The sequence below is a fragment of the Muscardinus avellanarius genome, assembly GCF_963383645.1.
Source record: "Muscardinus avellanarius genome assembly, chromosome: 2".
NCBI lineage: Eukaryota > Metazoa > Chordata > Mammalia > Rodentia > Gliridae > Muscardinus > Muscardinus avellanarius.
The window spans coordinates 36925472-36940942 of NC_137787.1; the positions used below are offsets into that span (position 1 = coordinate 36925472).

At 37.8% G+C, this 15471-nt stretch overlaps 1 protein-coding gene across 1 annotated transcript in view; it reads left to right on the plus strand.

Annotated features, from left to right (window-relative positions):
- Positions 1 to 1014: 1014 nt before the first annotated feature.
- TRAK2 (trafficking kinesin protein 2) overlaps positions 1015 to 15471 on the plus strand; it is a gene marked incomplete at both ends in the record, with an annotated part of 35245 nt that continues 20788 nt past the window's right edge. Inside the window, 2 exons of the mRNA XM_080689631.1 lie at positions 1015 to 1105; positions 9633 to 9827. Coding sequence (XP_080545757.1) covers positions 1015 to 1105; positions 9633 to 9827 — 286 coding nt within the window. The remainder of the gene's footprint in view (positions 1106 to 9632; positions 9828 to 15471) is intronic.

Sequence of the window (15471 nt, forward strand, 5' to 3'; positions counted from 1 at the left end):
TCCACCTGGTTTATAACAATCTGCCCTTAAGCAGTGTTTATTATATTTTGTAGAAAAGCCTTATAATAGTGTGCTTCTATTTTTCCCCTCCTGACTCTTGTGCTGCTAGTATATGTTATATATATGTTATAATCCCTATGATATGTGATTATTTTATTACTTTAAACAGTTGATTTTTGTGTGTATATGGTACTGGGGGTGAAACACAGGGTCTTTTCTACCTCCGGGCTGTACTCCCAGACCTGTTTTATACTTTATTTGGAAACAGGGTCTCACTGAGTTGCTGAGAGCCTCACTCAGTAGCTGAGGCTGGCTTCAAACCTGCGCAGTCCTCCTGTCTCCTAAGCGCTGGGATTACAAGCATGTGCCACCACACCTGGCTTAAACAGTTGATTTTCTTTAAAAAAGAATTTCAGATAGCTATATTGAAATAGAAGTAACATGCATCAAACTGCAGATTTCAAGCATATGGTTTGATCACATTTAATACACACACATGAAGCTATCACCATAATCATAATGTTGACCATATTCATAGTTTCCAAAACTTTTCTCCTATTAGTAATTTTTCCCCAACCAAAGGAGCCACTGATCATCTGTCACTGTTGATTTTTTCTAGAACATTTATATAAGTGGAATCATAAACTATTCACTTTTTGTCTCCTTTTTTCCAGCATAATTACTTTGAGTAATTTATCCTGTTGGTTGTATATATCCTTAGAAAAACATTTTTAATGACATGCCAGGTAATTAGGTTATTGTTATTAAAGAGCATGCTGAATTCTAGTCACATGATCCATTCTTTGTTTTAGGTCATGACTGTCCAAGAAATTATAATCACATGAGAGCACTCGTTGCTGCAGATGTCTTTTGACTCATCAGAGAAAATCTGTCTGAAAGAAAACTACATTCATATGACTACATTCATTTCTTTATTAAATGGCTTGATGGATTTCATTTATTCCAATTCATACCAAAGCTGTTCTTCTCGACCAAAGCAAGAAAGGATCCTGCATGAATCAATCCAAGAATGCCATTTTTACATCACCAACAGGTGAAGAAAACCTCATGAATAGCAATCACCGAGACTCGGAGAGCATCACTGGTGAGTCCAATTTGATAATACTGAAGTGCTGTTGCATGCAGGATAGAATGGAGATTCCTCACTCTGGTGTGTATGACCTGCTATGGTGAAACCCCAGCCTACCTTTTCAGCCTGGCCTGCTTCAAAACCAGGCAGAGGCAGCCAGCTGGGGGTGGCCTGCAGGCCATAGTTTGCAGACTGCTCCACGTAGTCAGCAGTATGTGGTAAGGTAAGGTCACTGCTTTTGTTTATAACCATTCTCTCAGGTGTGTAGTGGTATCTCTTTGTGGTTTTATGTTTTCTTGGTTACTAAAGACTTTGAGCATTTTTTTAATGTAACTCTTGGCCATTTCTAGATCTTACTTTGAGTTGTCCATGCAAAGCATTTGCCCATTTTTAAAATATCCTACTACTTATATATTTATATTGTATATAAATATAAAATTATAAGTGTTCCTTATATATTCTAGATATAAGTTCTTTGTTAGATAAATGAATCACAAACATTTTTTTCCCAGACTCTGGCTTCCTTTTCCTGGTGTTTGTTTGTTTGGGTACTGGAGATTGATGCCAAGGGCATTCTAACTCTGAACCATACTCACTATTTTATTTTTTATTTTGAAACAGAGTCTCATTAAGTTGCCAGGGTGGTCGTGAATCTTTGATCCTCCTGTCTCAGCCTCTTAAGTACTGGGATTACAGGCATGTGCCAGCACACCCATCTTCCTTTTTCTTTTTTAATGGTGTCTTTTGAAGAACAGAACTTTTAAGTTTTGATGGAGTTCATTTTAGAAATATTTGCTTTATTAATTTATTGTGCCATTTCTAAGAAATCATTGTGTACATGAAAAATTTCTCCTCTGTTTTCTTTTAAAAGTTTTATAGATTTTGCTTCTACATTGGCCCATTTTAGTTATTTTTTAATATGGAATGAGGCAAGGGTCCAGGGCTTTTTGATTTGGGTTTTTTCTTTCATTGAATATTTATTTGCTGCTATACTATTTATTGAAAATACTGTCTTTAATCCTATTGAACTAATTTGGTATTCCATTGTAGTCACTTAGTCATATGTGTGTGTGTCTATTTCTAGACTATATTGTGTTTTCTTAATTTCTAAGTCTGTCTTTACAGAAATACAATATTGTCTTGATACATGACTGTATAGTAAATCTTAAGATCAGATGATATAAATCCTCCAAGCTCATTTTCAGAAATTGTTTTAGCCATTCTAGAACTTTCACATTCCAATATAAATATTAAAATAAACTATCAATTTCTTTGTCAATAAAGAGTGCTGAAACTATTAATGGGATTACACAGATTTTATAAGGTATTAAATGTTTAAAATACTGGATTTTCTAATCCATGAACTTGATATATCTCTCCATCTATTTTGTTAAAGTCAATCCTAAGTAATTTTGTTTTTAACTTGTATTATTAATTTCATTTCATTCGTCAACTGTTACTAGTATATAACATTGAAAAATCATTACTAGTATGTGTCTCGACTCACTTTTCTCCTAATAATGGGTTTCAATTTGCTTGTCTTTTGTATATCTAGTAATGCTTTATGGGATGCTGAATATTATGAGTATTATTACATTGTTATTTGTTTATTTGGATTTTGTTGTCTTCCTTGGAGGATGTTAAAATTTGTTTAGGCAGATTATTTGCTGTTGATCTTTTTGAGACTTGTTTTTAATCTTTGTTATGTTGTCTCTAGGCCATAGATAGTTATGTTATCTGAATATGTTATCTCTAGACCATACTCTAGTATTATATAACCATCTGAAATCTTTATTCATTGCCCAAAGTAGTTAATTATGTTTTTCTAAACTGGCTCAATGAAATTCAGACCTGTCAGCCTTGAGTGGGAGAGTGATCGGCTAAAGATGTGGAGGGTGATCAAGTGCAGGAACACTGACCAGTTTTGAAGCCATATTCAAGATCAGAAAGAGTCCCTGCACCTCAGTGGAGGCAGTATGACTAGAAAGAAGTGGGTAACAGAAGAGACATTTGGAGGATAAAGTGATAGAGATGAGGTTATCAAGCATGTATAAACAGAAATGTGGAAACTAGTAGGGGGAGCTAGTCTAAAGAATATTTAGCTCAAACTATGAACTGGATTGAATCTCATGTTTTAATTGCTTTTTAGTAGTAAGGAGTTGGTGATCTTGAATTCCCAGAGGATTGCATTAATATTTACTAAAACTTATCTTTTAATGAATATCACTTTTATACTTCATTTCACTGTGCCCTTGAATACTCAACAGTCTGTCTTTTAGTTCTGCGTGTATGTATTGTCACCTTTTTTCTATAAATATTGTAATTACAACCCATATGTAATATAAGTGCAACAGGAAATATTTACATAATCACATAAAATTTGTACTAATAAGTTTGAATGTATTTTCAAAGCTCTTATTTACAAGATCTGTCAAAGGCTGAGAGCTTCTTCAGAGCCATATTTAAGTTTAAAGGTACTTTATTCCTTCTCTTTGTGATTACAAAGCCACTGTTTATGCTTTTGGGTGAGTAGGGATGTCTGATGTTCAGTAAATTGTAATTGGTAAGTTATGGTCTGGTAGTATAAATTTACTCTTTTAAGCCTTGTTTTCTTAAGTTGTACTTTGTTGTTCTTTGCCAGAGCTAGGACATGCCTCTTTATACTATGCTTCTTTATACTACCCACAAAGGAAATACCAGGTCTCTTGAAAGTGAGAGGACAGATATAACATCCTGTATTTTCTCTATTTTAAGCCATAGTATTTTAAACACATTCAAAGAGATAACTTTTTTTCTCTCCTGCTAATCTGGGAGGCATTAAATGATTGGCAGTTTTGAAAACAGGAAGCTAGGAACAGACACTAGAGAAGAAAACCCCAGCTGTGTTCAGAGACAGGGTGCAAGTGAGAGAGCGATGAAGAGTGCTCCAGAAGTTCTTTCCTGTGCCAAGTATTACTCTCAGTCTCTTCATTGTTATTTATTTCTAACTAATATGTATGGTAGATGATTCTCTATTTTACAAATCAAAGGTAATAAGAGTAAGTCATGTGTCCAACATGTCATAGCTATTGAGTGGAGAAGTCAGACCTAGGAGCTGAGTCTGATGCCAGTGCCCATGTTTTTTCTAATATTAAGGATGAAAAATGAGACAATAAGTAGACTAAGCGCCAGAATGTAATGGTGCCACACCAGAACTGTACTGGTACCCCCACTGGGCACCAAAGCTATAATGGTGTGAGATGTAGCCATGGGTTCTTGTTTTTAGCTATTTATAGAAAAGAATAGTCAGAATTCTACTGCTGTAAGCTTAAACAATTTTTATTATTACAAAGGCAGAAGGAAGGAACAGAGTGAAGCACTGCATTAAAGAAATAAATGCAGTGGAGTGACCTGAAAATAAGTCACTGAAGTTTTTGGATATAGAACAGTTTTTATAAAGAATTGTATCTCCCATCTTCGCTTAACTAATAGTCTTTCTGACCCTACTAGATCCGCCCCTTCTCCAGGCAAGCCTTTTGATGTGGGGATTCACTGTCTTACATCCTGTCTGACTAAAAGTCTTTTTCCTGTATGTGTAAACTCAAATCTTTAAGACCCCAAAATGTATTACTTGATTATCAAGTCAGAGATCTCATGGTATCTGCCTTTTTTGAAGGCTTGTGCCACCCTCCAGGATCCTTGGGGAATTTTAGCCTGTCTGCTAGAAGCTATTTATTATGTAAACTTGTCCTTAAAAAAGAAGGCCCTGGGCTAGGACTCTTTTGTATTCTTACTAATCACTTTGGTGCCAGGAACTCTGCAGGCTTCCTTCCCTGCAGGAGTGGCTGTGCCTTACCCAAGCTCTGACTCCTTTTTTTTTTTACATTTGAGATTAATTTCCAGTACATTAATACCAAAGTCATTTTCCAATACCAGTACACAGAACAGTCTTCTACCTGACAAGTATAACTTAGAGGAAGAAAGATTTATTTGGAGCTCATGGTTACAGAAATCATCAGCTCTAGGGCAGGAACTGTGGCACTTAAGTAAGTGGGTTGAGAAGGTACGATGCTAGACAGAAAATCCAGACACAAATCCACTGGTCCTTGGCCAGTCACTTGCCTTTAAGTCTTGGTTTCTTTCATCTAGGATGTTACGGTTTTTGGACTGTTATGGTTTGGGAAACTGTCCCCGGGGACCTTTGTTAGACCCCTGGGAATAATTCCCCCCAAAAACCCACAAAAAGATAAAAAGCGCGGGTTCTTGTCCTGAGCTAAGGATAGATATGCAATAGCCCGGACTCTTGCTGAAGATTTAAAGAAGTTTATTAAGAGATAGAAATACAGAAGATAGTTACAGCCTCATGAGGGGATGCTTCGAGCAAAATCACCAAAGTACAAAACACGGAACAGATTTTTTATACACGACATCCTCCATCTTGTTTCACGTAGTTCTGACGTAGTACAAGTCCCTGTAAGGTTCCTCCCCGGCCCCAAGGTGTCTCCTTTCACAAAGGTCGACCCCTCCTCCCATCCTAGCTAGATTATCCAATTATTATGTAGATCTGTCTTTAGAAAGAGGAAGTCCTGGCTCCCCTCTCCTATCTATCGACTTGCTAATTACTTTTAGCTAAGTCAATTTAAGTTTCAATAGCTGTTTGCTTCTTGACTGAAACCGAAACCAAGTCTTTCCCCAGGTCTGCCGTTTTTACCCAATTATTTTTTAAATATATTTATTAATAACCAGAGTTCTCTCAAATCTTCCTAGGCCATTCCCAATACTGGTACATAGGAAGCAGATGGTTTTTAAAGTGCCTTCCACCATTGATAGTCTGTAATTATTTAAATGCCTTAACAACCTTAGACTTGATTTGATATCTAGGTCTAAAAACTCACTAATAAAATAATAATAAAAATAGCCAACATTTAGAGAGTTCCTTCTCGGTATGCCAAGCATCATACCTAAATGCAAGTATTTTTCATGCGTTTACCTCACTTAATTCCTGTAAAAACCAGGGAGCTAAGTTCCAGATACTGTTACCTTCTCCATCTTACATACAAGAAAAGCAAGACTTTATGTAAGTAGCCTACCCAAGTTCACGTCACTCAAACCCAGGATTATCTGACTTTTGGTGATGTTATTTATTCCTATATTGTACTAAGCTTATTTCATGTGAAGGCTAGGGACTTTTTTTTTTTTTTTTTGGTGGTACTGGGGTTCCTGGAAACCCTTCTGCCTCTGGGCTATACTCCTATGTGATGAACTTGCTCAATCGGGAATAATAAATCGGGCACTGAGTCTGCTCGGGACCGAGATCCTCAGAAAGATGGGCAAGGGCTTCAGTTGTAGTTCTGCAGCCACTTATCTGCAGCGATTTTTCCCTTTTTATGAAATAAACTCCTTTAAGTTCCTGTTCATGGTGCTAAAAGTGGAGATTCCTCTCCAGGAAAAATCTGAAATGACTAACATGGACAAATGCCTCTTGTACTATTGATAATGTTTTAATTTCCATCACCAGTGTTTTTACCCTATATCCTGTGTGAGCACCAAAGGACAATAGTGAGGCATTAAGTGTAAACAAGATAAACAGGATAAAAGAAGATCCATGGCGTCACAGTTTAAGATTCCTCTGGACTGGGTGATTAAAGTCAGCCCCCTTGGCCTTTGTCATTGAAATCAGGTTTCTGGCCTCACAAGGTGAGCCCTAGGGGGCAAGGTCGGAAAGGCATGGGGACAGGTAGGCGTCTGTAAAGGCAGGGGGTCACACCCAAAGTCTGTTTTGGGGAAATTCAGTCTTCTAGGATCTCCTTTGATCCTTCCAGAGTCTTTTTGTCTCTAGGGCTTAGCCCAGGCCCTCCTTTATCAAGATCCATAGGTTGCATTGCAGATTTGTCCAGTCCTGTCTGCTCTGCCATCCCCTATAAGGCAATACTTATATTACAGTTAGTAGACAGGGCAAAAACGTTATAACACAGGTGATTGGATATCTATAATTGTTCTTTAATGCATGATCTTGAAGCAGACTTTTGAGTTTTTTACTGTCCTGCTGCTGAGTCACAAACTGTAGGCTTTTGTTAAGGTTAAGAGCTTATTAGCATCTCTTAAGGGGGAAACAGATGGCCCAGATTCCAGAGACAGTTTAATATCTCTTTGGGAAATGGGGCAAGAGGTAGGTTTGCAGCTTCCCCTGCTGGCAGAGAGGTGCTGGGAGCTAATCTTTAGATCAAAGGACCTGCCTGTGGGGGGGGGGCGAAAAGAATTTTGCAGCCCCTGAATTCTGGCTGCCCTTTATTACAGCTGGAACAATATAGAGAAATTCTGAGGGTTCAGACATTTTACTAGAAAATTTATCTTTCATGGACTCAACTTTTTTCCACAGTTCTAATTCTTGGGATCCTGTTTTAGATCATTGGAGCTTATTAGTTTAGAAATCTAAGAGCAGGGAGTATTTTTGCCAGAGATGATGCTATTTTCTCGAGGCTAGTCTCCGTGAGACCTTGCCAAATAATACAAGCATTTTTCACGCTCGTATCTGCCGAGGGGGGACGGCGGCACTCCTAGACCTATTTTATACTTTTTTTTTTTTTTTTTTTGAAACAGGGTCTCTTAAGCCAGTGCAATCCTGTCTCTGCCTCCCAAGCATGGAGATTACAAGCGTGTGCCACCATGCCCAGCTAGGGACAATTTTTAAAAGGAAACTATTTTTTCTTCTTCTTATATGTTTAGGATTCTTATTGTACCAGGTGCTTAATTTAAAAGTAGCAGAGCCGGGCGTGATGGCACATGGTTGTAATTCCAGTGCTTGGGAAGCTGAGACAGGAGGATCACAGAGATTGGAAGCCAGCCTCGGCTACTTAGTGAGGCTCTCAGCAAGAGAAACAAGGTGAGAACTTGTTTCCAAATAAAGTATAAAATAGTTCTGGGAATACAGCCCGGAGGTAGAAAAGACCCTGGGTTCCACCCCAGTACCACAAAAAATTAATTAATTAATTAAAAGTAGTAAAATACTTAGTCTAGTGCCAGTGCTTAGTGTTAAGATATTTTTTAAATTTCTAGCTACTGTAGAGATATACTAAAAAGTAATTTTTTATCCAGATTTTGAACAATCTTTTCATGAAGCTCAGATTTTATTTTTAATGAAACTGTAATTATATCCCTTTTGGACTGACTTTTCTGCTGGCTGTTTTGTGTTGCTCTTCCCCCACTAAGCATATACATTGAAGTTGTTATGGCACCCCACGTTGTTGGGCACCAAAAACTTACACGGTGCCACACAAAACCGTAACGGTGTCCCTGTTGGGCGCAGAAACTGTACCAGTGAGATATAGCCACAGGTTCTTATTCTTAGCTATTTGTAGAAAAGAATAGCCAGAACTCTAGTGCTGTAAGCTTAAGCTATTTTATTATTACAAAGGCAGAAAGAAGGGACAGAATATAAAGCACTACATCAGAGGGAGGTAGTGGAGTAACTTGAAAATTAGTCACTGAAGTTTTTGGATACAGAACTGTTTTTATAAAGATACATTATCCTTCATCTTGCCCAACCAATAATCTTCTGACGTATCTGTGAGCCACCCTTTAACCCGGCAGTCCCCTTTTTTATGATAATGGGGATTTCTTGCTCAGTCAAAAGCCTTCTTCCTGCCTTGATGCAGGTGTAGGCCCAAGTCTTTTTTAAGCAGGGGTCATGTGGTATCTGCCCCCTTCAACAAAGACCTGTGCCATCCCTCCCACATCCTTGGGGAACTTCAGCCTATCTGCTAGAAGTTATTTATTATGTAAACCTGCCTTTTAAAATAAGAAGGCCCTTGGCTACCACTCTTTTGTGTTCTTGGTAAACACTTTTGGTGCCAGGAACTTTGCAGGGTTCCTTCCCTGCCTGAGTGCCTGCGCCACATCCAGACTCTAACTACTTTCTATATTTTGGGAATTCATTTTGAAGCCATTTCCCAATACCAGCAAATTAATACCAAAGCTATTTTCAAATACATTTTGAAGCCATTTCCCAATACTGGCACAGAAGTCAAATATCTTTCAAAGAGTATTAAATAGCTTAATCAGGAGGAATAAAAAATCTGTTCCAATTCATTTTAAACTTAAAAGACATAGCTATATTCACTAAGAAGTACATTTTTAGTGGTATTTAATTAAAATTTATGGTATGATTTATGCTTTCAAATGCTCTTCTTAAAGAAATCTAGAGAAAGACCAATGATAGTACCAGAGTATACTAAAAATCAGTGGAGATTTGATCTTGTCTAACATTTCTTTGGCTTCCTACTTTTGGAGGAAGGTTAGGGAGGTACTGGGGATTGAATCCAGAAGCAGTCACCACTGAGCTACATCCCCAGCCCTATTTTATATTGAAATAGGATCTCACTAAGTTTCTGTGCACTGCCCTTGGACCTGCCTTCCATCTGTCTCAGCCTCCCACACACTAGGAGTGCAGGTATGTGTCACCACACCCACCTTGTTTTCCTACTTCTGGAAAATTGTTTCACTCTTTTTTGTAGGCAGTTAACTGAGATATACTGGGTTCATTTACATGGCCTCTCCTCCTTAGATGTCTGCTCCACCGAGGATCTCCCTGAGGTTGAGCTGGTGAATTTGCTAGAAGAACAACTGCCACAGTATAAGCTAAGAGTAGACTCTCTCTTTCTATATGAAAATCAGGACTGGGCACAGTCAGCACCCCAGCAGCAGCATGCATCTGACTCCCTCTCTCCCGTCCTCGCCGAAGAGACTTTCCGCTACATGAGTGAGTATTTTTACTGGTGGGGAGTTTGAGTTTCAAAACATCTGACTTTGATATTGAGTATATACCTACTTTCATCCTAACTGAATGGACAGATAATGTTATGCCTGAATGCAGCAAGGTTATCATCCTCATGACTAAGTGGCCAATGTGGTATGCGTACTTAGATGTTTCTGTTTCTTCCACCTTTTACTTAATATTTTCCTCAGACTAACTAGAATATATAACTTAAAGGAGTGAAATTACTTAAGGTTTTACTATTCATGTAAATCTGCAAGTGTTACTATCCCAATAGTGTGCCATCAGCTTTCTTACTTTTCTCTTCCCTTGTTAAGCACAATCACAGAATAAGAAGCATGGGTCTTAAATACATAAGTAGTTTTAATCATGCCAAGAAGTACATGTACCATTCTCTAGTAACCTTTATTGTTTACTTAAGGATCCATAGAGAATATTTCAGGGAGAGGGTAAGATTAATTTGTTCTGAACATAGGTCTGTTTTATGCCAAGCTGTCAGAAGTGGCAAAATTAAATAGAGGAGTTTTTAAACTTTGAAGCTCTCATTCCAAAAATCTGCATTAAAGCCGAGCTTCTTTTTTTTCTTGCGTGTGTGTGTGTGTGTGTGTGTGTGTGTGTGTGTGTGTATGTGTGTGTGCGTGTCACTGAGAATTGAACCCAGAGGCATTCTATCTCCGAGCTAAACCTCCAGACCAATTTTACTTATTTTGAAACAGGGTCTCACTAGGTTCCTGAGAGCCTCACTAAATTGCTGAGGCTATCCTTGAACCTGCAATCCTCCTGTCTCAGTTCCCCAAGCATTAGGATTATAAGTGTGTGCCACCACGCCTGGCTTTTCTTTTCTTTTTTTTTTATTAAATTCATTCAGTATAATAATGACTCCATAGTAGCCTCACATAAAAGTAAGATGGATAGGAAAAGGCTATAAGTTCAACATTGCTGTGTTTTTGGAAGTCTTTTCATTTGAATTAAATATGAAATTGCATCAAGTCCTAGACATTTGTCCTAGTGAGTAATTCGGTGTTTTTAATGGCAAACTGTTGCTGGAGAATGATTGTTATAAAATGCTCATTTTTATAGTAATCATTAACTTGTATTTAATGATAGTTTTCTAGAACCAGGCAGTTTCTTAGCATTTACTTACAGTTTGTAAACATTGTTTAAACTTTAATTGAAATACCAGGAAGCCCAAGTAAAACTGTGCTTCTGTCTTTAATGTTTCTCTTAAGTAACTAAATTAAGCTAAATGAAGACTCTCAAAGTTTTCTTAAGTTCTTAAATTGCTTGCTTGAGATTTTTTTGAAATGTTACTTGAGTTTTTAAATTTGTGAGACCTTTCAAATTGAAATTTCATTGGGATAAGTTTGTCGTTGTTTTGATAAAGTGACACCGAAAGTGTTCTTTACTTCTTTGTCCTATATGCCACAAGGAGTAGGGTTATAGCTAGGAAGATGTCCTTGGATCATGATTTACTAGAGTTACTTTTAGAACAATTTTAAATAAAAAGATAAGAAAATAAAAGGTGGGTAAATTCTAAAATACTTTTCAAGACTTTATATAAGGTATCAATTTGGGGGACTGATAGTTCAATCCATATAAATGATTTCTATTATGAATTTATATTTTATGAATGTAAAAAAGGTAAGTGACTTACTTTATTTAGCAAATTGAATGAAATTTAAAAAGTAAGATATAAAACAGTCTTTCACCCTTTCCCACAGTTTTCTATACCCCCCTGAGACTTCAAGGTTTGTGTTTTGAATAATTGTTACATAACCCGGTAGGCCGTCCAGGAGTTCAGTGCGCTGTTGCTGTTTCAGCCTGTCTTGTCCCTACTTCCCTCATGTGGCAGTGGACACTTGTGCTCGCTAAAGTGAACTTTAAAAACTAATAGGAAGAGGCCGAATCATTTCTCTCTTATATAACACAAGGAAATGGAAAGAGGTATACAAAGAAAATAGTAATTTAGGAGAAAACATTTGGAGTTCGGAGTCGTGAATTTTAAATAAAAAGGGAGAGGATAGATGTCTGAAGTCACCCAAACCAGAAAGAGATTGCTTACTTTTAAACTAGAATGCTTGTGAGCAGTGAGTGGGTCCAGAAAATAATTCCATGCCAGTCTCTGCCACGTACACTCACAAAACTTCAGATGCTCAAGGAAGTTCTTACCTGCAGAGTAGGTCACTCCCACTGTCCTAATTTTACCACAGGTAAGCCCCGCAGTGCGCTGTGGGGTGAGCTGCACAGTCAGAACACACAGGATAGAAAGTGCCTTTTGTTCATGTGAACTTAAATGCAGAAACCTGATCTGCCTTCCAGGAGATTTTATTTAGGACTAAAGGATCACCTGTTCCACTCTAAGCATAAGTTTTACTTAAGTTAGTTATTCTCAAAATGTAGACCATGCCATCAACTTCACATGGGAACTTCTCAGAAACGCAGATTCTTGGGCCCCCACCTCACCTACAGAATCGAAAGTTCTATGGTGGGACATGGTACTCTTCACACATCCTCTGGGCGGTGCTGATGCATGCTCAAGTTTGAGAAGCAGCGATATAAAGCATTGTGAGCCAAAACTAATGGCCATTTCATAATGACTTTAATGGGAGAACTAAGGAGTCAGGCAGGGCACAAGCTACAGCACAATCACTTCTTTAGGATAAAGACTACATGACCTACCTGTAGTCTCCAGGAACTCTGGGCACTATTACAGTGGGCCGTGTCTGTGTTGCATTGTTGTTTTCATGTTGTTTCATTTGGTTATGGCTTTTAATGTGGGAGGATTGGATTAGAATTATTTTTAAAATCTAGAACGTGTGGTAAAAACTCTTTATTTTAAAAAGAGACTTATGAGAAAACTATTGAGCTCTATCTCATATAAATGACATATCAGAATGAAGTAAAATTGGTATTTTCCACCCTGAAAATAATGTGAGATTGGGGTGGTCAGAATGAAATTAAGAAAATAGAACATATGGAGTAAGGATTAGTGAAGTGTTCATGTATACTAACATCTTCCTATATCTATTCAGGAACATTAGGTTCTTCACATATGTTGAACAATAATTAACCAGAAACCAAGTGGCAAAATTATCCCTTAAAAAATGTTTATCATCTTCCTAATAGATAAATATTTTATTTTAGAGAGTTAGAAACATTTGTGTTTGGAAATAAGCAAAGATCATTGATAATTTCTGAACCAATAATGTTTTATTTTAACAGATGGTAACTGAAGGGAAAATAGGTTCATTCTCTCTCTCTCTCTCTCTCTCTCTCTCTCTCTCTCTCTCTCTCTCTCTCTCTCTCTTTTGGTGGTATATTGTAGTCATACATCTTAATGGCTTACAAGATGGCAGAGACATACATGCACACATCACTCATTTTGTCCTTCCCCACTTCCCACTCCATTCCCTCCCCACTCTCTCCTTCTCATGTTTGGCTTAGTGATTGATATGTTTGTGAATGTACATCACGTTCATTAGAGAATTTCCCTCTCCCCTTTCATTCCTCTCAGTTAGGTCACCTTATTTGCTCATCTGTGGCCTCTCCCTCTTCAGTGAAAGTTCCTCCTATGACCCATTTTCTCCATAGCTTCTACATATGAGGGAAAGCATCTGATTTTTTACTCTTTGTGATTGACTAATCTCACTCAACATAATGTTCTCCATTTCCATTCTTTACCCTACAAATGACATAATTTTGTTCTTCTTTGTTGCTGAGTATAATTTCATTGTGTACATATCCCATAGTTTTGTAATTCATTTATCTGTTGACAGACATTTTGCCTGGTTCCATAGTTTGGCAATTGTGAATTGTGCAGTTATGAACATAGATCCACATGTATTAGTTTGATAGTTTGGTTTCCATTCTTTTGGGTAGATACCCAGAAGTGGTATTGCTGGATCATATGGTAGATTCATTCCCATTCTTCTGAGGATTCTCCATACTGTTTTCCAAAGTGGTTGCACTAATTTGCAATCCCACCAACAATGTACTTGAGTTCCTACTTCTCCACATCCTCGCCAGCATCTGTTGTTGTTTGTGTTTTGAATGATTTCCATTCTAATTGGAGTAGTTTTGATTTGCATCTCTCTGCTAATGATGTTGAACATTTTTTCATACATTTATTGGCCATTTGAATTTCTTCTTTTGTGAAGTGTCTATTGAGTTCACTTGCCCATTTTTTGATTGGGTTATTTGTTTTCTTAGCGCTGAATTTCTTGTTCTCTGTATATTCTAATTCTACATATTAGTACTCTAGTGGAGGAGTAGTTGGCAAAAATTTTCTCCCATTGTGTCAGCTTTCTGTTGAGCTTCTTAAGAGTTTCCTTTGCTGTACAGAAGCTCTTCAGTTTAATACAATCCCACATATTGATCCTCCCTTTAATTTCTTGTGCCTTTGGGATCTTGTTGAGGAAGTTTTCATCTGTGCCTATCTGTTTAAGTGTGGACCTATGCACTCTTTGTGTGTGTGTGTGTGTGTGTGTGTGTGTGTGTGTGTGGTACTGGGGTTCTCAGAAACCCTATGCACTCTTTGTGTGTGTGTGGTGGGGGGGGTACTGGGGTTCCCGGAAACCCTTCTACCTCCGGGGTACACTCCCAGACCTATTTTATACTTTTTTATTTTGGAAACAGGGTCTTTTAAGCCAGTGGCTGGCTTTGAATCTGTGGGATCTACCTGTCTCTGCCTCCCATCGCAGGGATTACAAACTTGGGCCACCACGCCTGGTGACCTACGCACTCTTCAAGGAGCTGCAAGGTCTCTGGTCTGATTTCCAAGTCTTTGTTCCATCTTGAATTGATTCCAGGGTGAGGGGGAAATAGATCTTGATAGGAGTGATTGTAATCAAATCAGCCTGCTTGCAAGAATTAGAGAATTATGGCTGCACTAACTTTTCAACCTAATAAATACATTTAAGCATTGTAAAACTCATTTTTGTGTTTTGAAACCTCTTAGTAATATTTTTTTAATTTCTGATTGCAAAGCCAGTATTTGTTCTTCATAGAAAATAAGAAAAAAAGGTCAACTATAATCTGTACCCAGAAATAACCACCATTAACATTTTAATGTATATCCTTCCAGCCTTTCTGAAATATAGGTATGTATAGATATGCTCACACTTTAAAAAACTGGAATCTATGCTGTTTTATAACATGTGTCTATAGATGTATTATACTGGTATTTTAGTACATAAGGACTTTTTGATATTATTAGTGGGAATGAGGCAGAAACAGTAGCATGGTGATAATATAACAGGGGCTTAGGCTGCTTTGCTAAAACATTGACTCCTTACTTGAGCCTGCAGAGGTCCAATGGGTGACCAAAGGTAAGATAAAGCTTGATATCCCTGCCTTCATACTGTATCTGTCTTCAAATTTCTGCTTGGCTATGCTTAGCAATGTTAGTCATTTCATCTAAAAACTGGTATTACAAGGTTATTATCCCTAAATTTGCCTAAGCTATCTTATCCCCCTTCAAGACTGGGGGCACTAAGGTGAGGGTGAATAGGATATTTTCAAGATTTCAGGGACATCCAACAGCCAGCTTTATAAAGCCCTGCTTCAGACCCCTGGAGCAGCGCCTAGAGTCTCAGTCGTTGTTCTACACCTTCCAGGGACAGCAAAACCT